A 22,493-nucleotide genomic window follows, 5' to 3' on the forward strand; every position below is an offset into this window, starting at 1 on the left:
TGAGTTTAACACTATAAAAAACACCAGATCTTAAAGCACAACGATGAAAAAGTAGAAACCATTTTATCATGGAAACAAAAAACTCTTTACAATAATATAATTCGATATAATGCTTTTACATGAATAAGTTGAACAAAAAATACCCGGACGCCAAGCCTGTGTCTGGTAGTAAGCATAAATTGAAATTAAAATTAAGAACTAGGTGGGTGATATTCATAAATCCTAAAGTTAGAATTAAGAACTACTGTAGATGGGTGCGACCGACCGGTCTTTCGATATCACAAATATACTGCTAGATTCACATAGAAAAATGAAACAAAATGGACTTCTTGATAATAATAATAATATTCGTATAGCTTTTATTAGTGGGGAGTTCCTGGCGGAAGTTCTACCTCACCTGAGTATATCATTTGAGCCGTCAATGGGCCTTACGACTGTCATACTTCAGCCGAGGTATACTTCTACGACTTCACTTGATGAAATAATTATACAGAATAACTGATTAAAATATCTAGAATACAAACTAAAAGACTCTTTATCGTACAAAATTATCTTCACTATATAGAATAATTAATTCAAATCACTATAATACAAACTAAAAGGCGCTTTATCGTACAAAATTATCTTCACTATATAGAATAATTAATTCAAATCACTATAATACAAACTAAAAGGCGCTTTATCGTACAAAATTATCTTCACTATATAGAATAATTATTCAAATCACTATAATACAAACTAAAAGGCGCTTTATCGTACAAAATTATCTTCACTAGATAGAATAATCAATTCAAATCACTATAATACAAACTAAAAGGCGCTTTATCGTACAAAATTATCTTCACTATATAGAATAATTAATTTAAATCACTATAATACAAACTAAAAGGCGCTTTATCGTACAAAATTATCTTCACTATATAGAATAATTAATTCAAATCACTATAATACAAACTAAAAGGCGCTTTATCGTACAAAATTATCTTCACTATATAGAATAATTAATTCAAATCACTATAATACAAACTAAAAGGCGCTTTATCGTACAAAATTATCTTCACTGATAATGATAAGGTATAATGATGAATGATTAAATTTTTCACACAAAAAAAACAATAAAAAAGACAAAATAGAAATATACAGATACAAAGCATATGTATATACAAATTCCGTATATTAAACTTAACTAATATATATTATTAAGTTTAAAAAAACCTTGAATTTGAAAAAATTATACCTGCATAGGTGTGAAACCTGTGTGCATACATTTATGTCATAGAATCAACAAATACATCAGGTTGAGTTATATTAGGGGTTTAAGTTTCTTCTAATTGAATGATATCTAACGAACTATATTTATTGGATTGCAGAGTACCACGAACTGGAGGGCACGGCTAGCTCGAGCAGTGGAGGCAGCCGGGAGACGAGGTCGGGGTCGCCCACGCCGTGTAACTCACCTCGTGCCAATCGCAAGTCTAGTCCACTGGAGCTCACTCACAGCCAGATCGAGCAGGCCATTTCTACGCTCAGCCGCCAGAAACCCAGCCAAAGGTAAACGACCTGCACAAATTATAAAATTCATTCATTTATTTCTCATACTAGCAGGTAACCCGTGCTTCGCAAGGGTCTATTTTTAAACTTGACAAACTGAAAACTTGTAATGAAATCTAGAAGAATTAAAAATAGGTCTCGGTTGATTAAGATTTTATATGCAGCATTCCAAGTAAATCAGTCCAGTAGTTCAAACGTGATGATGCGTCAAACATAATTATCCTATCCTTTACACGTGTATACGTGTTTAAGCCAGTTCTTTCCTTTATTATAATATAGAAGGTGATAGATGGATATATCATCCATATAATAAAGGAAATGAATGAGAATAAATTTTGAAAGGTTTGAGATATCGATGTGCGGTTTTCACCATACCTTTTCTCTGGAAATCCTGTATCGTAATCGTGTATCATATGACCACCTTTCAATTAAAAAAAGAAGTTTGATTCAAAATGGCGGAAAAAATTTGGATGCGACGGAAAATCTGTTTTTATCATTCGTAAAGGATCCCCAATCATACCTATCTTCTAATTTCCCTTTCAAGAGAAATGTTCTGCTGCTTCCATACAACAATTGGTTGCATGACATATAATTGAAAACTTGACAAACTGAAAACATTATGTAATCAAATCTTGAAGCATTTAAAATAGGTCTATTACCATCCTCGGTTAAGCAAGAATATATATGCAAAATTTCAAGTTAATCAGTCCAGCAGTTCAGACGAAATGATGCGTCAAACATAATTTTCCTATACTTTACACCTGTATACGTGTATAATCCAGTTCCTTCCTTTATTATAGTGTAGAAGATAATAGATTGATGGATGATCATTGTTATTTTACTAAAAGATAGAATAAGTTGAGTAGTTTCCCTTTCAGAGGGAGTTTTCACAACCTACAAAACTCATTTTTCATCTGAAGATATAACGAAAAGGTGCATATGACCTTATTTTTTTGCTCAGTTTGCCAAAATACCCCTCATTACAATATTAAAATTTTTGACTGACTGTACAGTGAGTAATTTTGGAATTTTAATTAAATAAAAATGGAAGAGAATAATTTCTTTATGTAAATAACACCTTTATTCAAAGACATATTAACTGTATGCGTTTTCATATTGCCGATACAGCATTGATTAAACTGTAGACGTTTATTTAGCACTTTGTCTCAAATAACAGCTGTTCTAGCAGCTGAAATATTAATAATCCATGCCACGTGTAGGCCTAAACATTGCATCAGGAAAACGAAGTTTCAAAACAATGTTTTTGAGATAATTTCTTTGATGCAGCTGTTTCACATATTATTACCATATTATTATACAGAGTTTGTGAAAATGAAAATATTTATTAATAATTATCAAATCAATACTATTATTATATTCATAATAAAAGTATTATCATTATTATTAAAAATATTTAGCCTATCAATTATCAAAACAATATTATTGAGGTTAAGTGGTATCAGGTAGAAAGCAATAATAGAAACAGATGTTCCTTTTTTAATTTCGACCATATGATTTGGTGATTTTTTTATGAAATCGTATGTACCATTAATGAAATTTGAACAATAATTCTGAAAAATCTAGAAGGAAAATTAAAATTTGGGCTTCCAGGTGCACGAGATTGATATTTTTAGAATCTATGTGCAAAATTTGGAGATCTAAATCATTCCCGCTTTTCCGTTATGCAATCCACGAGTTGACATGTTTTGATGCGAACAAACGAACACACAAACAAGCATAACCCTACTCTCTCTTATTATATAGATGATACTTTGTTTATCATATATAGTGCAACAGGCAGAGCAGAATTATAGCATTCATAATCTATTATGAAATAAAGATAAAATCAATAATTTAAAGGTTGTTTATTCCGTAATTTTTTTGAACATCTATTCTCTATATAATCCGTGAAAATATCAGTAAAGTTTTTTGTCTGGACTTAGAACTTTAACATCTAGAACTTAGTGAATAAGTATTTCTCAATTTCTAAAACTAATAAGAAGTGTATAGAGCTTTCATTTATCTTAGCACACAAGTCAGGTAAGTGTAGCAATCTAATTAAATATCCTCACCAAATTCTGTGATCAAGCCAGTGCTTGGATTGTTCACCTAATAATTATTACTACTAATTAATAATTGTTCAGTAGAGCACATATTTATTTTTTCTTAGGCTTTTTTGTATTTTGTTTTTGGTAAATAAATAAATTCATTCAAATTCAAATAAATATATGAATTTTGTTAAAAAGACTATTATTATATCCATTTTATTCATTTCTCAACACGTTAATGACTTGTACCGTACAATTCAATTTTCTGATAAAATTAAAATATCTTGACAAAATATTATTTAACCCAATGTGATCATTCTTGTAATTTTTTGACCATTGAACCAAACTTTTGGATCAGTTATTATCCTTTTATAGAATTCAACTCCCTACATAATATTTGGACAATTAGACAAAATTAAAAAATAAAAGAAATTTTGGCAATAGCTTGTTTTTTTCTTTTTTTACTATTGTATCTTTGGCTCTATCCAATAAATATTTGATATTTTGTATCATAGTAATAATACTTTGTTGTAGGGTGGGCGTTGACGATGTGGACTCAGTGGGTGTGTCCTGCCAGGAGCCGCGCTACCTGCTGATCGAGACACGTAAATGCAGCAACCTGGGCATCAGCCTGGTTGGAGGCAACGCGGTCGGCATCTACGTGCACACGGTGCAGCCACAGTCACTCGCCCACCAGGCCGGGTTACGAACCGGTGACCGCATCCTGCACTACAACGGCACCGACCTCAGTCACGCTACCGCCGAGGAGGCCGCTTATGAGCTCGCCAAGCCGGCTGACAAGGTCAGCACTTTAAACATTTTAAAGTATTATACGAAGGCTATCCAGAAAGTAGATTACATTTTGGAATAAAAAATAAACAAAATATAGGAAACAAATATTATTATATACAGATGAAAGCCACACTCAAATACTACTTTTCTATATAGTCACCATTCAAATTAAGGCATTTATTATAGCGATGTACGAGCTTGAAAATTCCTTCGTCGGAAAATTTGGCCGCCTGCGCCTTCAACCAATTTGTTACCTCTTCTTGCAGCTGTGCGTCGTCATCAAAACGCTGAATAGCCAGCCTAAACTTCGCGAAATTTGTGGAAAACTTAAAGAAAGTTCCGTTATTGTGACCTTTCGATTTTCACGGACTTGAGCATCGACTTTTTCGACAAGTTCGGCAGTCACTATGCTGGAACTCCAACTTCCATCTACATCGTGAACATTGGTTCGGCCATTCTTGAATCTTATGACCCACTGACGCACTCAGTCACCTTCAGTGATAATGTTGTCCCCATACACTTCATAGAGCTGCTGAAAGATTTCTATTAGTTTACAGTTTTTTTTTGCAGTCAGAAACCTTATTACTGCACGCAGCTCGCGGGGATTTTCAATTAACACAGACATTTCAAAGCGTCAAAGTATCTTAAGGGAGCACAGCACGTACCTTTTACTAGCACGGCTAGATGCCAACTAAGCTGCGCAACGCTCTGACCCCAAGATGGCGCGCTAGCCCCGTCCCTAGCAGACACAAACGTAATCTACTTTCTGGATAGCCCTCGTACTTGTATGAAATAATGTATTCATCTTTAATTTTTTGGATCTATGCAGACATGTCAAAAACAAAGCATTGCTCATTTTATAGTGTTTTTGACGTAAAAGAAACTAAAGTAAACTTTCATATTCTTCTCTGCTTTGTCGAATGAAATACAAGGATAGCAGCTCCAATATTAATCAAATACTGCCATTATAAGTCGTGCCGAGGCAACCGAAGTGAGTGGACGTGTTTCCGATTGCGCTGTAGTACTTGATTAACTAATTTCATTCATTGGTCATAATATGCGTTGCGGGTATTGTGATATTGCTGTTCCAGAGCGTGACATTATAGTGTGTTCAAGATGTGATAAAAAATATAATTTTTCCTGTCAATCTATCAAGAAAACTAATTTTCGTAAGATGTCGGCTGATACGAAATGCAAGTGGAGTTGTCTGAACTGCAAGTCAGGTAATAGCGTGACTGTGGTGGGTGCTGCGACGGGGAGGGGGAGGTGAAGGAGAAGGGGGTGGACGGTGCTGGTGATAGTGCGACTACTACATCTTCTACCGGTTATCTTTCTCCTGTCGATGTGCAGCTTATCTCAACTACTGTTAAAAATATGATAACCGCTGAACTATCTCAGCTCTTTCAAACTGAGCTGTATCCGCTTAAAAACGAATTAGTCGAGATAAAAAACATCTGTGTAGTTTATTTCCGATGAATTTGACTCTTTCAAGCAAGAACTAGAGAACCAAAAAACTGAAATAAATACATTGAAGCGTGAAGTCATTGAGTTGAAAGCTGAAAATAAACTATTAAAAAGTAAATTAATAGACCTACAGGGGTACACTCGTAAGGATAATATTGTACTAGCCGGCGTTCCTGAGACTGTAAATGAATCAGTCTTTGACGTTTTTGATAGGGTTTCTGATAAAATCGGTAGCACAGTGAAATCCGTGAACTTGAGTATTGCACATAGAATGCCAAGTAGGTTTAAAGGGGCAACTAAACCAATTGTTTTCAAGTTCATTAAACGTCAAGACAAACTTAAGAGATTAAATGATTTTAGAAGATTGGCTAAGGAGGATAAGACTGGACCGGGAATTTCTACAAGCTAATCCATAAGGACTTTGTAGAGGGGAGAATTCTAGTTCACGGCCATCTTTCACCTTTCCTATCAGAGTTGTTGAAAAAAACTAAGACAGAAGCCACGAAGAAGGGATCTAAATTCATATGGGTTAAAGAAGGGAGAATTTTGGTTAAGAAGGATGAAGGCAAAACATTTCCTACACTCCACATCAGATCTGAAGAGGACTTGATTAAAATATAGACTATTTTAACTACAAATACGGTATTGATTTTGTTTTTTCATGGACGTTCCTTTTTTACTGGACAATCTACAAGATAGGAATTGCATAACATGTATTCTAGAAAATATAAATGATTGTGAAAGATTTTTCAATGTAAATTCCTTAGTTTTTCATTTGAATATAAGAAGCGTTGCGAAAAACTTCAAAGAATTATGTGTACTCCTCACAAGTCTGAATATTGATTTTGATTTGATAATTTTGACAGAAACATGGGCCTCAGAAGACTGTGGTAACTATGAATTGCCTAATAATTGTAAAATAATGAAATAAACAAAGTATAATAAATGTGATGGCATCATTGTATACATCAGGCAAGATATTCCATTCAATGTTATTAATACTGATATTGAGAATACAATAATGTCTTAAATTTTTTTATAACTTATGAAAATAATCCTTTTTACTGCACAGCGATGTACAGGTCTCCTAACGATACTGATCCAAATATTTTTTTAGATAGCCTAGAGCTATTCCTGAATCAAACCAGATAAACAGGAATAGAATCTTAATAGGAGACACAAATATTGACATTTCTGAGGGTAATATATCAATTACAGGTCATAAATATTTAGATTTATTGTCAGAGCACGGTTTTGTGGAATACCTCCAGGGTTGTACAAGATACTCCTCTATTCGTAAGCCTTGTTTGGACCACCTTTTTGTTAAGAGTCAATCCTTTTTTTGAGACTGGCTATTTACAGCTGTCCTATTACTGATCATGAAATAGTAATGGGTTCAATCTCGCTTGTTTGTGATGATTGCGCTGGACCAGAAGGTAATGCTCCTGATAATGATAGAGTTGAACATGTTAGCTGTACTAGATTTTATGAGCAGATGTTCAATGCATTGATTGAAAATGAATCATGGACAAATTTATATGTGGAGAATAATGCGTCTAAGGCTTTCACTTTATTTCCTAATAGAGTAATGCTATTATTCAATTCTTGCACCATCACTAAAGCTGGGAAAATAAGTCACAAATTAATTAGAATCAAGCCATGGGTGACAAATAGTTTGGTCAAGTCAATCAGGAGAGAGATAAGATGTCACTTAATATTCGTAAACAGCCATTTAATCCACTATTACGCATTACATATAAAAATTATAATAGAATTTTAAGGGCTGCGAAAGAAATGTATTTTCAAAAATAGTTTGTTGATTGCGGGCTCAACTTAAAAAAGGTTTGGAAAACAATTGATGAAACTACAGATACTGTCCGGCAAAGAAATAATTTCATTACAGATATTGTGTCTTTGGATAACCAACTTATAAAAAGTGATAGGGGGGTTGAAATTGCTGAGGAATTCAATAGGCATTTTGCAAATGTTGGTTAGAATATTACAGAAAAAATTAAAAATAAGAGAGATATAAATCATGACATTGAACATAGAATTAATAGGACTTCATGCAAACACATGTATAGTACACAAAGACATATTAGAGAACCCCCTGAATAATGAAGAAAATTATTTTATTTATTTTCTTTTATAAGATTAGATTAGATATAAATAGGTAGCCTATGATTTTGTTTCTACCAAAATAGATTGTAAATTTAGTTTTGTTAAGGCTGTGCAAAGGCTAAAAATAAACTTTCTACTCTTGATATTTTTCTAAGTTTTTCGATTTGTATATCATCAAGCTATCAAAATGAAAAAGTTTTCTCAGGAAAACATTTTTTTCCGATCATTACTTTTTGAGATATGAGCGATTGAAGTTTAAATTTTTGGGACAGAACATTTCAAATTCGGTACGATATAAATCCATGAGATTTAGAGGATGGATTCTTCATGGTATGTTGATCTAGTAAAACAAAAATTTTCTGAAAATATCGATTTTTGGACAAGTTATTCAATTTACCAAAAGTTATTTTTGGTTATTTTTAGTAAATAGAATAACTACCTTAAAAATTGATATTTTCAGAAAAGTTTTGTTTTACTTGATCAACAATACCATGAAGAATCTATCCTCTAAATTTTTATGGATTTATCTCTTACCGAATTTGAAATGTTCTGTCCCAAAAATTTAAACTTTAGGCGCTCATATCTCAAAAATTAATGATCAGAAAAAAAATGTTTGGCTGAGGAAACTTTTTCATTTTGATAGCTTGATGATATACAAATCAAAAAACTTTGAAAAATATCACGAGTAAAAAGTTTATTTTTAGCCTTTGCACAGTCTTAAAAGAGTTCTTTGTTGATTAAAAAAATATTCTTTGTGTTTTGTTTTGGTACAAATGTTCACAATATTCATAACAAATAGTGTAAAAATGGAACAAAATTGATTCAGTTTATTTTAGTTTTGTTGAAGGATTTTTTTAGTTTATTTTGTTGTAGTTAGTTTTTGTTTTGTTGAATGATATTCCGATTTGTTTGAATGTGTTCTGGTTTATTGTACTTTAGTCCAATATAAAGTTAGTTATTATTTTAAGCGACTCATCCCTCAGCACAAGCATTAATTTATGCTTAAAGAGGGATGAACCATTATTTTTTTTCAAGAGCACTTTCCTTTCATTATTATTATTATCCATTATTTATTTTTAATATTTTATTATTTGTATTTATTTTATTTACACACAGGATTCTGTTTATTTATTATTTTATTATTGAATTTTTAATGATTATGAAATGCGTTTGTGTTTTCGAATGTAATTGTAATGCAATTTTTTATTGCTTGAATAAAGAATTTATTATTATTAATGTAAACTTCATTATAAGTATTTCATTCTTATCTTCGAATCAATGCTGACGTGTCATTTACTACCGAATCAATTGCTTGATTTTGTAGTGTTTTTTTCGCGAAAAAGAACCCTTGAGTAAACTTACATATTTTTGGTATTTATTGATTTGTAGCTTCAAAATGTATTTTCAAAATGTATTACTGGAAAATTTGCTCTAGTACATTGGTCTACCATAGTTGAGTATGTTAGTTTCCGAAAAAATGTTTCTTTTTATTTGTAGTGAATTTTATATTGCACTTGTGTTGGCAGGTGACAGTGCTAGCGCAGTACAACGTGGACCGCTACAACGAGGTGAAGGACAAGCCGGGCGACAGCTTCTACATCCGAGCGCTGTTCGACCGACCGGGGGGCGGCGCCGACGGGGGCAGTGGAGGCAGTGGGGGTGGGGCCAGCGATGCGCTGCAACTGCGATTTCGCAAGGATGACGTGTTGTATGTGGACAACACCATGTTCAACGGAGTGCCGGGCAACTGGCGGGCCTGGCTCCTCGACGAGGATGGCTGCAGGCAGCAGTGCGGCATCATTCCTAGCAAATACAAGTCAGTTGCCAGGTCAAACCAAATGCTTCAACTTGAATCTAAATTCACTTCCTTATTTTATTCTGGATAGGCAGTATCCTGTTTCAGCTCCACTTGAACTATTACACAGTCAGGGTGGAGAGAAGTGTACAGTAACATATTTTAATTAGTAAACTTCCTATAATTTTAGGTTAGCCTATGTTTTTTAAATGCTTGTTAATGTACTGATAACAGTTCCTCTGGTGCAACCATAAAGTTTTTATGGTCTAAGGGTGTCACTGAAGACTGTTGGCCTAGTAGATTTCACATTAATTTATGGTTTTAATCTATTTGTTTAGCTTATTTTGAGTTGTACACTCTGTATTTGTATCCATAGCCGATTCCGGCTGTTGGTGACTCTTCAAAGCTTGAAGAAAGTCTCATTCCAAAGAGAATGAAGCCATCAAAATATTCAACTTTGAAATGTAATCGATTTATATCATGACTAGAAATATGATCATTTTAAAATAAACAATAAGCTTATTGTTCGATATTGCTTATGATCGCTTATTGTTTATTTTAAAATGATCTTATTCCTAGTCATGATATAAATCGTTGTTTATATCATGTTTAAAATCATTGTTTTAAAATAAACAATAAGCGATCATAAGCAATAGCGAACAATAAGCTTATTGTTTATTTCAAAATAATCATATTTATAGTCATGATATAAATCGATTACATTTCAAAATTAAATATTTTGATGGCTTCATTCTCTTTGGAATGAGACTTTCTTCAAGCTTTGAAGAGTCACCAACAGCCGGAATCGGCTATGGATACATATACAGATCAAAAAACTTTGAAAAATATCACGAGTAAAAAGTTTATTTTTAGCCTTTGCACAGTCTTAAAAGAGTTCTTTGTTGATTAAAAAATTATTCTTTGTGTTTTGTTTTGGTACAAATGTTTACAATATTCATAACAAATAGTGTAAAAATGGAACAAAATTGATTCAGTTTATTTTAGTTTTGTTGAAGGATTTTTTTAGTTTATTTTGTTGTAGTTAGTTTTTGTTTTGTTGAATGATATTCCGATTTGTTTGAATGTGTTCTGGTTTATTGTACTTTAGTCCAATATAAAGTTAGTTATTATTTTAAGCGACTCATCCCTCAGCACAAGCATTAATTTATGCTTAAAGAGGGATGAACCATTATTTTTTTCAAGAGCACTTTCCTTTCATTATTATTATTATCCATTATTTATTTTTAATATTTTATTATTTGTATTTATTTTATTTACACACAGGATTCTGTTTATTTATTATTTTATTATTGAATTTTTAATGATTATGAAATGCGTTTGTGTTTTCGAATGTAATTGTAATGCAATTTTTTATTGCTTGAATAAAGAATTTATTATTATTAATGTAAACTTCATTATAAGTATTTCATTCTTATCTTCGAATCAATGCTGACGTGTCATTTACTACCGAATCAATTGCTTGATTTTGTAGTGTTTTTTTCGCGAAAAAGAACCCTTGAGTAAACTTACATATTTTTGGTATTTATTGATTTGTAGCTTCAAAATGTATTTTCAAAATGTATTACTGGAAAATTTGCTCTAGTACATTGGTCTACCATAGTTGAGTATGTTAGTTTCCGAAAAAATGTTTCTTTTTATTTGTAGTGAATTTTATATTGCACTTGTGTTGGCAGGTGACAGTGCTAGCGCAGTACAACGTGGACCGCTACAACGAGGTGAAGGACAAGCCGGGCGACAGCTTCTACATCCGAGCGCTGTTCGACCGACCGGGGGGCGGCGCCGACGGGGGCAGTGGAGGCAGTGGGGGTGGGGCCAGCGATGCGCTGCAACTGCGATTTCGCAAGGATGACGTGTTGTATGTGGACAACACCATGTTCAACGGAGTGCCGGGCAACTGGCGGGCCTGGCTCCTCGACGAGGATGGCTGCAGGCAGCAGTGCGGCATCATTCCTAGCAAATACAAGTCAGTTGCCAGGTCAAACCAAATGCTTCAACTTGAATCTAAATTCACTTCCTTATTTTATTCTGGATAGGCAGTATCCTGTTTCAGCTCCACTTGAACTATTACACAGTCAGGGTGGCCACCTACCGGGAAAACCAGGGGGAACCTTGAATTCCTCATGATTCTACTAACCGTGAAAAATACCGTGAATTCCTCATGAATTTTTCCAATTACTCCTGAATTTTTCATAAATTTCAATCAACATAGTAGAGAAGTGTACAGTAACATATTTAATTAGTAAACTTCCTATAATTTTAGGTTAGTCTATGTTTTTTAAATGCTTGTTAATGTACTGATAACTGTTCCTCTGGTGCAACCATAAAGTTTTTATGGTCTAAGGGTGTCACTGAAGACTGTTGGCCTAGTAGATTTCACATTAATTTATGGTTTTAATCTATTTGTTTAGCTTATTTTGAGTTGTACACTCTGTATTTGTATCCATAGCCGATTCCGGCTGTTGGTGACTCTTCAAAGCTTGAAGAAAGTCTCATTCCAAAGAGATTCAAGCCATCAAAATATTCAACTTTGAAATGTAATCGATTTATATCATGACTAGAAATATGATCATTTTAAAATAAACAATAAGCTTATTGTTCGCTATTGCTTATGATCGCTTATTGTTTATTTTAAAATGATCTTATTCCTAGTCATGATATAAATCGTTGTTTATATCATGTTTAAAATCATTGTTTTAAAATAAACAATAAGCGATCATAAGCAATAGCGAACAATAAGCTTATTGTTTATTTCAAAATTATCATATTTATAGTCATGATATAAATCGATTACATTTCAAAATTAAATATTTTGATGGCTTCATTCTCTTTGGAATGAGACTTTCTTCAAGCTTTGAAGAGTCACCAACAGCCGGAATCGGCTATGGATACATATACAGATTGTCCCACGAAAGGTGTAACAGCTGAAGACCATAGAATCTACATTGAATGTGTAATAAAACATTTATAGTAACATTTTCTTATATCGACCTTAGTTTTCAAGATAATATTGAATTATCGATATTTTCTAAAAACTTCAATAACTGGGAAACTATCAGTCAAAATCAAATTCTAAGGATATTGTTAGGAAGAGGAAGAAATTTCCAATAAGATTCATTAAATTTCTTCCTTTGTTTGACATTTTTGAACTTTTTATGAGCGTTCAAAGGTGAAAATGTTTATATGTCAAGTTCAAAGGTAAATTTCAAACAGTTTGAACTCTCATAAAAAAGTTCAAAAATGTCAAAGGAAGAAATTGTATGAATCTTATATCTTATTGTTCCTCTTTCTAACCATATCCTTAGAATTGGATTTTGACTGACAGCTTTCAAGTTATTGACGTTTTTAAAAAATATCAAAAAATCTACATATTTAGAAAACTAAGAAAATCGATGAACATTTTTGTATTGAAAATGGATCCTGTCCGAAAGCACTCCACACACACATGAGTAGTTAAAAGAAAGTACTAATTCCTCACAAAAATAGACTGTAGTGTCTGAATTTATCAATATATTTGGAAATTTAAATATCCTATTCACAATTCGTCATGGAAGATAGAACTGAAGATTTCCATAATAAATTCTTTACGAATGTATCTTGTTCCTCAAATACCGGAACTCTACCTGGAAAATTTGAAATTTTACTCTGGAAAACCGGGAATTACTCATGACTTTTTATTTGAAAATGGGTGACCACCCTGACAGTGCCTTGTTTTGGATAGGCAGTATTTTGTTCAAAAAGTAATGTGACGCAGTTCGATTAAAACTAATATTAACACAACTTAGATTTGAACTGATTGAGAAAGGCGTAGGAGTTCAGAGAGTAATATGAACACCTCGAGAGGGTAGATGAAATCACTTGCTGTAAAAGGACCCGGTTGTAAAGGGAACGGACGAAAGCCTGTTACGCCTTTCTGGACGTAATAATAGACAATAGTTGACAGTAATGGGCTTGAGTTAACAAACTAACAAGCTTGAATTTTGGAACATTAACTACCTATATCATGGAATATCTTCTTATGCCATATTTTGCTAGTAAATAGATAGTTGAATAACGATATTTTTTGTCGCCCTATATATTAATAAAAAATTGCAGCACTCTTTTTTACGCAAATACAGATGGAACTATTTGTTTGATTTGTGGCAGGGTTGAAGAAGAACTGCTGCTGCGACGCAGCCTAGGCGACTTGGAGGCGGATGCGCGACGCGCAACCAGACGCAGCTTCTTCAGGCGCAAGAAGCACCAGCGCAGCGACTCGAAGGAGTTGGCCAGCTTCAGCAACATCACCGCTGGCTGGTACAGCGACTCGGGTCCGCTCAACGAGGAGACCACGCTAGCCTCCTACCAGCGGGTTACGCGGCTTAATTGTCAGTCACCACCACATATTTCCCTCTTATTGCAAATTAAATGAATTTGAATAGTTGAACATTAGGAGAATGGCAACATAAAGGTGCGTACAGATTTATGCGCCACGAACACGCGCATTTCACTTTTTATCATGTGTATCTCACTGTTAATGCACAAATACAGATATAATCAGCTAATAGTGGCATTAGCTAATCGAAAGCAGAATGCGCGAGTTCGTGGCGCTCAAGTCTGTACACAGCTTTATATATCTAGGCTCGTTCAGCCCAACTTGAAAGCAGTGAAAAACTAGTAAACTGCGAGGAAATAGAATCGAATGCATTTCAATTCAGGCAGCTTAAAGCTTAACTCACATTCAGTTTTACAGCGTTATCAGCTTGTTTGACCGGGCATGCAGCTAGAGATGACTGTATTTCTCATCCAATGTTAGTTACTGTGAACCAAAGAATGTCTACCACATAGACTTGAGTCTAGTTTGATAGCTTATTCTGTCGTATCATATTTTATGAGCATTCCAACTCAAATTTTTCACAGCAAAAATTCATAACTATAATAGAAGCTCGATAATAGAAGATGATAAAATATTCTGGTAAAATATTATTTGCCTGGTAGGCAAGAAATCCAAAGTAAAGTGTTGATTTTCCCATAATATAATTTTACCATTATAGGTATTGTTATAGTCTGAATAAACGAAAGAAGCAAAAAGGGAGTTCCTCAGATCGTCCAGATTTCAATTTGTCTTGTCCATGAAATTAGATAAACAGAACCCAAAATGACATCTTCGATTATTTGTAAAGGTAGAAGGAAAGGCTAAGCTGAATTTGCACACAACAATGACATTGAACAGTGAAAATATCATTTTAATAAATTCTAATCGGACTATTCATACTCGCTAGGCCAGGCTGAAAACTGATAGTCAGTCCAGCTAGAATTCGTAGGAATTATATTTGTTCACTGTTACTGTTATGTGCGAATCCAGCTTTAGGGAGGATGGGATTTTACTTTAAAATGACAACATGTTGATATTATTGGAAATGTTTTGATACTTTTTAACATAAAATAAACATAAAAAACGAAAAGTTGGATATTATACAGTTTGAAATACACCAAGTAAAAACTGTGTAGTACACTGTTGATTTGCTCATAATATAATTCTACTACGAGTATATTATGTAATCATCAACTTGATTTTGTATTGTGTTATTATTAGTATTTATTTTGAATCTGATTTTTTTGCGACTGCCACCAGCGGTCAAAGACTTTTCTTCTGCTGGTGATGCCTGAAACAATTTTTAGTTTTTTAGTTCTGGGTAGTTAATTTTATTTTATTTTCTTGTGATAATCGTTTGATTTATCAACCTTTGATTTGTTACATTGTTAAATTTTGGCAATAAAGAATTGAATTCAATTGAATTATCTATATAATAATAATGAAAACTTGAAAAATTGCCAACCACTTTTATTATAATATAATACTATTTATAAAAATGGTTGACAATTTCTATTTGTGTTTTTCATTGTGAAAAAATAACACAACACAACTGTAATAAATATTTTAATACAGTAGTATCGATAAAAGGAATAAATGAATTGGGATCAAAACGTTCATTGTGGGAAAATAACACATCACACCCAACAAAACTGAAATGAATATTGTAATACAGTAGTCTCATGCCCGGTTGCAGAGTCGTTACATAAAATCAAACATAGCTATGTGAGACATAGTTTAAAATTACTCACATAAATGGTTGGTCGTTGCACAGTCGTTTGCGGAAGCCCATTCAGCTATATCTCGAATTAGCATCACATATAGGTCACACTGCAGCTCTATTCACTTTTTTCCGTACATTTCCGTACATGCTTCTATCCAACCAATGTTAGATAGAAGATTGTCAACCAATGACTTGGCATCGAGGAAAGTTTTAATCGACATCACTGTGAACATGCCTAAAAGACCTCACATAAAATTGATAAACCATAATATGGCGACTCTTGGCTTTTGGCGAGATTTCTCACCATATTTATTTGGTGCCATAGCGATTTGGAGCTTATAAACAACTTTAACAAAGATAGGGAGAGAATAGTTATTTGTATATCTAGAGTGAAAAGTACTCTTTTTTTTCCCTGAGGGAAAAGTTTGAAGCCCGAGGCGATGCCGAGGGCAACAATTTTTCTGAGGGAGAAAAAACATTTTTTCACTCTTGTTGAACACAACATTTTTCTTCCACCTACATTTTTATAAAAAATGCAAATAAAATAATTTTTGAAAACGTACGTGACCAAACAATGTGTTTCAACATAATCTAAAAAGTAAACAGAAACAGCTGGCTTGTAATCACAGTTCTCCGCCGACAGCGCTATCTGTCGGCAAAAGTTGTAACAACAATGGCCGCCACAAGTACAACTATGATGAAGTTCCCGTTTCAAATTTGATTAGTTAATGAGGAATATTCGTTTGCTGGTATTTTGAATAACATGGAACAAAAAAAAATACATTTTTTTAGTAGCCTATAGTGATATGAATTTTGTAATAATTTTAGCTTACAAACATAAATTTCATATAATTATCAAATGTCTGGTTGAGGTATTGAATTTAGTTGGTTTATTGACTACTCTATATGCTTTCTCATCTGAGCTTAGACCTTCTAACCTACCCTATTTCAAATGTACGTTTTTAAAATAGAGATGCTTCCCATGTTATTTAAATGGAGTCTCTTTTACGCTCTAGGGGAGTTTTCCTGTTTTTTCCTCGCGAGAGCGAAAAAGTGACACTTTAGTATTATGTTCCAGGGAGTAAAGTAAGCACTTTAGATGGGAGGTGGAGGAAAAAATAATTTACTTATATACAGATGGTTTTTCGTAAACATAATAAATTTCAAAAACTCTGGGGTGGCGCACTCCCACAACTTTCCTTGCCGTTATGAAAATTGATCACCTGACGCTAGTGTTCCCGCGCATCTCAAGTCTACTATTCAAAGATCTGAGCCAGCAGGTGACAGGACAATAACGCTGTAGACACACGAGGTCTGCTATCTCTTCATAGTGAATGATTTAATAGAATCAACAGTTTGCAATTGAATAATAACATTTTCTCGAATTTTGAGCTTATTTTCAATTTTAGGTGAAAATGCTACTGGACATTAATTGTAGAGATTTTCATGCTCAATCTTTTCCACTTGATTTTTTTTGTTTAAATTGTATCTAAAGCCTGATAATTGGGAATCTAAAATCAAACTTTGCATACATGGGGCGGAGCTCCTGAAATTTTTACAGATATGGGACTTGTGGCAGTTGATAGAGCTTCCCAATTACTATTTCAGGTATAAATATAATCAAAATCGTTGGAGCTGTTTTCGAGAAAATCGCGAAAAACCCTGTTTTTGACAACAATTTAGCCCCCATCTTTAATTGAATTTGATTGAAATTGTTCGTGTCGGATACTTATAGTGTAATGACCTTAAGTTCCAAATTTCAAGTCAGTCCGTTGATTGGGAGGCGAGATATCGTGTACACACATACACTCATACTCTCTCTCTCACACACACACACACACACACACCACACACACACACACACACACACACACACACACACACACACACACACACACACACACACACACACACACAGACCAATATCCAAAAACCACTTTTTTGGACTCAGGGTACCTTGAAACTTATAGAACTTTAGAAATTGGGGTACCTCAATTTTTTTGGAAAGTAATACTTCCCTTACCTATGGTAATAGGGCAAGGAAAGTAAAAAAGCTATCACAACCTCTATGCATGTGGTGGAAGTAGACATTGGATTTAACAGCACGACTTCGGGCCCATAACTTAAATGACCGTTTCTAGCGATTGGAGACATAAATAAGCTCTATTTGACGACTCTGCAACGAAATCATGTGTCTAATTGGGCGTTTTTAGTTTTATGGGAGCTATAGTTTAATTTTACATCTGTGCAACGAAAAGTGGAGTTATTGCTTCATAAATAAGTTGAATGCCTGATTTTAACGTTATGTGACGACTGCAATCGGCCATCTATGAATGAATTAGGAGTGAAATGTTGATTTGTGTTTTTGCAGGTGACCCAGTGTTCCGTCCGGTGCTGATAGTGGGTCCGCTGGCCGAGTGTGTGTGCGACAAGCTGATCCAGGACTTCCCCGACAAGTTCGCGCGCTGCCCGCCAGAGGTGATGCACTGCTCGCAGGCCACCATGGAGAAGGGCATCGCCGACTCTCTCTTCGTCGACTACCGCAAGAAGGGCACCTTCTACGAGTGCACCTCCGTCTCCGCTGTCAAGGACATGTGCGATAAGGTAACACGCTTAATTCAATCGATCAATAAATAATTGTATTCAACTCAGAAAAGAGCTCTGCGAACCATTTTTAATCTTAGTAGAATGGTTTCCTGCAGGCCATTCTTTAAAAGGAACGGCATATCGACTCTGCCCTGTATATTTATGCTGCAAGCTCTGACATTTGTCAAAGATCTGAGGCAATTCGATCTAAGATGCGATGCACATCAGCACTTTACAAGAGAGCGTAAACAAATAAATACCGGGTGGGTACGACTCTCCAAAATACAAAATATGTATGTATATATCGGTATAAAATTATTTAAACTCCCTGATAGTATCCGTGATAAAAATTCTAGATCGTTTTCAGGTACGGTACGCAATTTCCAAACTATTAAAAAATACGGCTTTTAGGTTTATTATTTTAGTACTGTACTTATATAGATCAACTATCTCTTTAGCCTTCTGGCAGTCGCGCTGTTGTAAAAAGTACAACAGTGTCAGTTTTTTTGCTGCACAAAACTATTGAATGGGGTGGTGTCAGTGGATGAGTCACCTATGCATTCGAAAACTTTCCCCCCATCACTCCACTGAGTTGCAGTATCAACCGAGCAATGGTCCAGTCTTTAGTCATTTAGTCGCGACAGTGCATAAGTCGCACTGTGCATAAGATGAGGAAAGACTGTATACGGGGACTGTAAACGAACCAATAACAAGATTTTATGGCTTTGCTTGACGTACCTTATTGGGATATGAAATGGTAATCATCCAAATTTTCATAGGCGTAAAATAATACAAGAAGAAGGAAAAAGTAATTATACAATTAATTAATATGTTTTGATAGTAAACAGAGTACATAACACTTGGAAAATTGGATGGTGTAAAAAATACAACACGCGACTGCTCGTGTGGTTGAGTAGGGCGCGACTACCGGAAGGTTAAACATTCAATATTGGAGTGATATGACATGAGACATATCTGTTAGCAGTGGTCTTTTATTGCTAATCGAATATCTCCCTCAGGGTCGGCTGTCAATGACATAAGGTTCACTTTAAAATGTTATTATTAATTATTAATAACAAAAGTAATGAGTTTTGATAGTCTGACAAGTCTGAAACCTTCCATCGTATACTGCAATTGAATTAATGAAAATATTGTATTGGCATGAGCAATTTTAATGAAAAATACTCACTTAGAATTACTTTTAATTAGAATGTGAAAATTTTCAAATAGAGAAGTACCGAAAATATTTACTAAATGTACTAATTTGAAAAAACTTCTAAATAACTACTCCGGTAGCTCTTTAATTCATTCGAACCTTTAGGTTCATTCATCTTTTTTATCATTGTCAATGAATTATGTATTGAAATTTGTAAAATTTGTTTGTCTCTATTAAAATTGGTGTTTCTAAGAGAAATTATTTAAAATAAATCAATTCATAATATTGAACAGATATTAAAATTGATGTTGAATTTTGCAGAATGGGCATTGCATCATTGATGTGGGACTAGCGTCTGTGGAAAGATTGCACCGTCATCAAATCTATCCGATAGTTCTGCTAATCAAGTTCAAGTCGACTAAGCAAATCAAGGAAGTGAAAGACACGCGCTACTCGCTGGACAAAGTCACTGCTAAAATTGCCAAAGAAATGTACGAGCACACGGCCAAACTGGAAAGCGAATATCGCCATTACATATCTGGTGAGTTATCGCAATTTTCCCAATCTATCATAATGGCTACTGTTGGTGGTGAGACCAGAAGGTTGTTCTTGTTATAAAGAATTCACTATGTTTGGAATTAAACAGTTGAATCCTCAAGGTGCATTTTCGTTTGTGCGTAAACTTCCGCAGTCGACGACGACAAGCATTGTTGACATTCATATTGTCCAAATTTCAAGTGTGCTAAAATAGCTGATCAACTTTTCATCATTTGTGTTTATTATTCAAGAATCAAAACATTTCTAATAATATCAACATATTGCCATTTAAAAGTATAAAAACGTATAAACTCAACCTACCCCATTAAAACATAATTGAACATAATCTTTGAGGCTATTTAGACAAATTCAAAATTATCTAAACAGGAGATACTCATCCTGCTGTGGTCGACGACGGCATTTACGCACAAACGAAAACGCAGCTTTAGGTTTAAGTTTCGGAAATAAGTTTTAAGCCGAACATTTCATACTTCAAATTTTAACTATCTACTTGAATAAAAAAAAATAGTTTTGAGAATATACAATGAATTAGAGTGTTTAAGACATCTGAAGAAGACATGGATGACAAATGACATTCTTAAGATGATTGAGGAAAGAATGACTTTGAAAAACAATCCTCAAGAATATAAAAATATCAACAAAATCATCAGGAAGAAAATAAGGGAAGCTAAAGAGATAGAAATAGCCAATATCGAGATAGAAACTCTCCAAGCACGTCACGACAATTTCAACACCTATAAGAGAATCAATGCTATATGTAGAATTAAAAGAATTTCATTGAATAGACTGGTGGACGAAAATGGAATAATTAATGTTGACAAGGAAAGAGTCAAACTGATGTGGAAAAAACATATAGAAGAGTTATTTCATGATAATAGAGCAGTGCTTCCCAATATATACTGCGAAACAATTTTGTTAAGGATGTAATTCAAAGTAATCATTTCGTGTTGGGTTGATTGCTTGATTTTACTATCACTATTATTTTTATTTATCCTCAGTATATTAACTATTTTTCTTTCAGATTCCATAATCAGTTCTATCAATTATTTGTTGTAACGCTTTTTGATAGGAAGGGCACTCTCTGTCACCTACTTTGTGATCGAAAGCTTTTTTATCATTGCGGCAATTTAAACATGAGGGCTTTTTGTCTCTATTAGGGCACTCTTTAACATCATGTCCTGTAGTAGACAGTGAGCACAGATGTCTTGTGTTTGAGTGCAATGCTTCCTGATATGTTCAATTTTTTGGCACTTGAAGCAACGAGAGACGGCAGCATAGTCTCCAACTTGGCACACCCTCCAATCAATACCAATCCGCGATTTGTTAATAGATTCTTTTCTTAATTCACCAGTGCACTCCACTACCCAATGCACGGTGTTTTTGTTTTTCGGTCCTATTTTAAAAATCGGCCTGAAGTTTTTCAAGAAATTTCTCCTACTCAATGACGATGACTCGAGATTTCTCTCAAACACATCGTTTGCCAATACAGCAGCAATTATATCTGTAGCGACGTGATACAGAATTATTCTTGGCAATTTGGCTTACCTTTATGTTTGGATGTTACAGGACCTTATCACCCAAAACATTTTCTTTATTGGCCCTTGGGTGAAGCACTAACAGCACACCCCCACCCCCACCACTCACATCAACGGCTTTTTTAATGTTCAAATTTTGTTCACGGGTGATGTTCTTCTTTATTGTTTCTCGAATTTTTCCGCTTTGTTCCTTTTTCGTTCAAAAATAAATAATGATGAGTGTAACTAAAACGATCAATAGAAGAGGAACTTCTCCGGATACCGCGGAGTTTCTTTATAAGAGCTTATGAATAATTTCTTAAGCGCTGTTATCAGTGTATTGCTGTGGATGGGTTTCAATTTCAATAATTTTGGACTTTTTAAGGTTTTTTATTAGACCTTGTTTTAGTTGTTTTATTCGAAAGTTATATTGCCCTAAAGTGCAACAATAAAAATATTTTATAAAACCAGAAACACATTTTTAATGTTTTTAAAGTATCGTTTTTCAATATGCCACCATTTTGTTTCTACAAAGTTTAGGAAGTTGAAATATTCCCAGAATATTTTTAGAACCTACTGTGTAAAATTTAAAAAAGTTGGGTGCATGAATGGGCACGTAATATAAAATCAAACGTGTAAACCTCTTCGTGGGACACCCGGTATATCACTAAAGAAGCTACACACTTATCATTATTATATTACATTGTAAATTATCACAACTATAATTTCTACTGTATTATTAATTTGGGACACTGATGGCCTAATTTGTGATATGAGCTTCAATTCCACAAGTACTGCACGCTGAGATCTCTA

The 22,493-nt window shown here is 34.0% G+C and overlaps 1 protein-coding gene across 1 annotated transcript in view; it reads left to right on the forward strand.

Annotated features, from left to right (window-relative positions):
* LOC111054918 (disks large homolog 5) overlaps positions 1 to 22,493 on the forward strand; it is a 105,454-nt gene that overhangs the window by 79,117 nt on the left and 3,844 nt on the right. The window contains exons 23-28 of the mRNA XM_039437708.1: positions 1,371 to 1,551; positions 4,134 to 4,401; positions 9,503 to 9,792; positions 13,936 to 14,156; positions 18,238 to 18,470; positions 19,930 to 20,149. Coding sequence (XP_039293642.1) covers positions 1,371 to 1,551; positions 4,134 to 4,401; positions 9,503 to 9,792; positions 13,936 to 14,156; positions 18,238 to 18,470; positions 19,930 to 20,149 — 1,413 coding nt within the window. The remainder of the gene's footprint in view (positions 1 to 1,370; positions 1,552 to 4,133; positions 4,402 to 9,502; positions 9,793 to 13,935; positions 14,157 to 18,237; positions 18,471 to 19,929; positions 20,150 to 22,493) is intronic.

The sequence above is a fragment of the Nilaparvata lugens genome, chromosome 1, assembly GCF_014356525.2.
Source record: "Nilaparvata lugens isolate BPH chromosome 1, ASM1435652v1, whole genome shotgun sequence".
Lineage (NCBI taxonomy): Eukaryota > Metazoa > Arthropoda > Insecta > Hemiptera > Delphacidae > Nilaparvata > Nilaparvata lugens.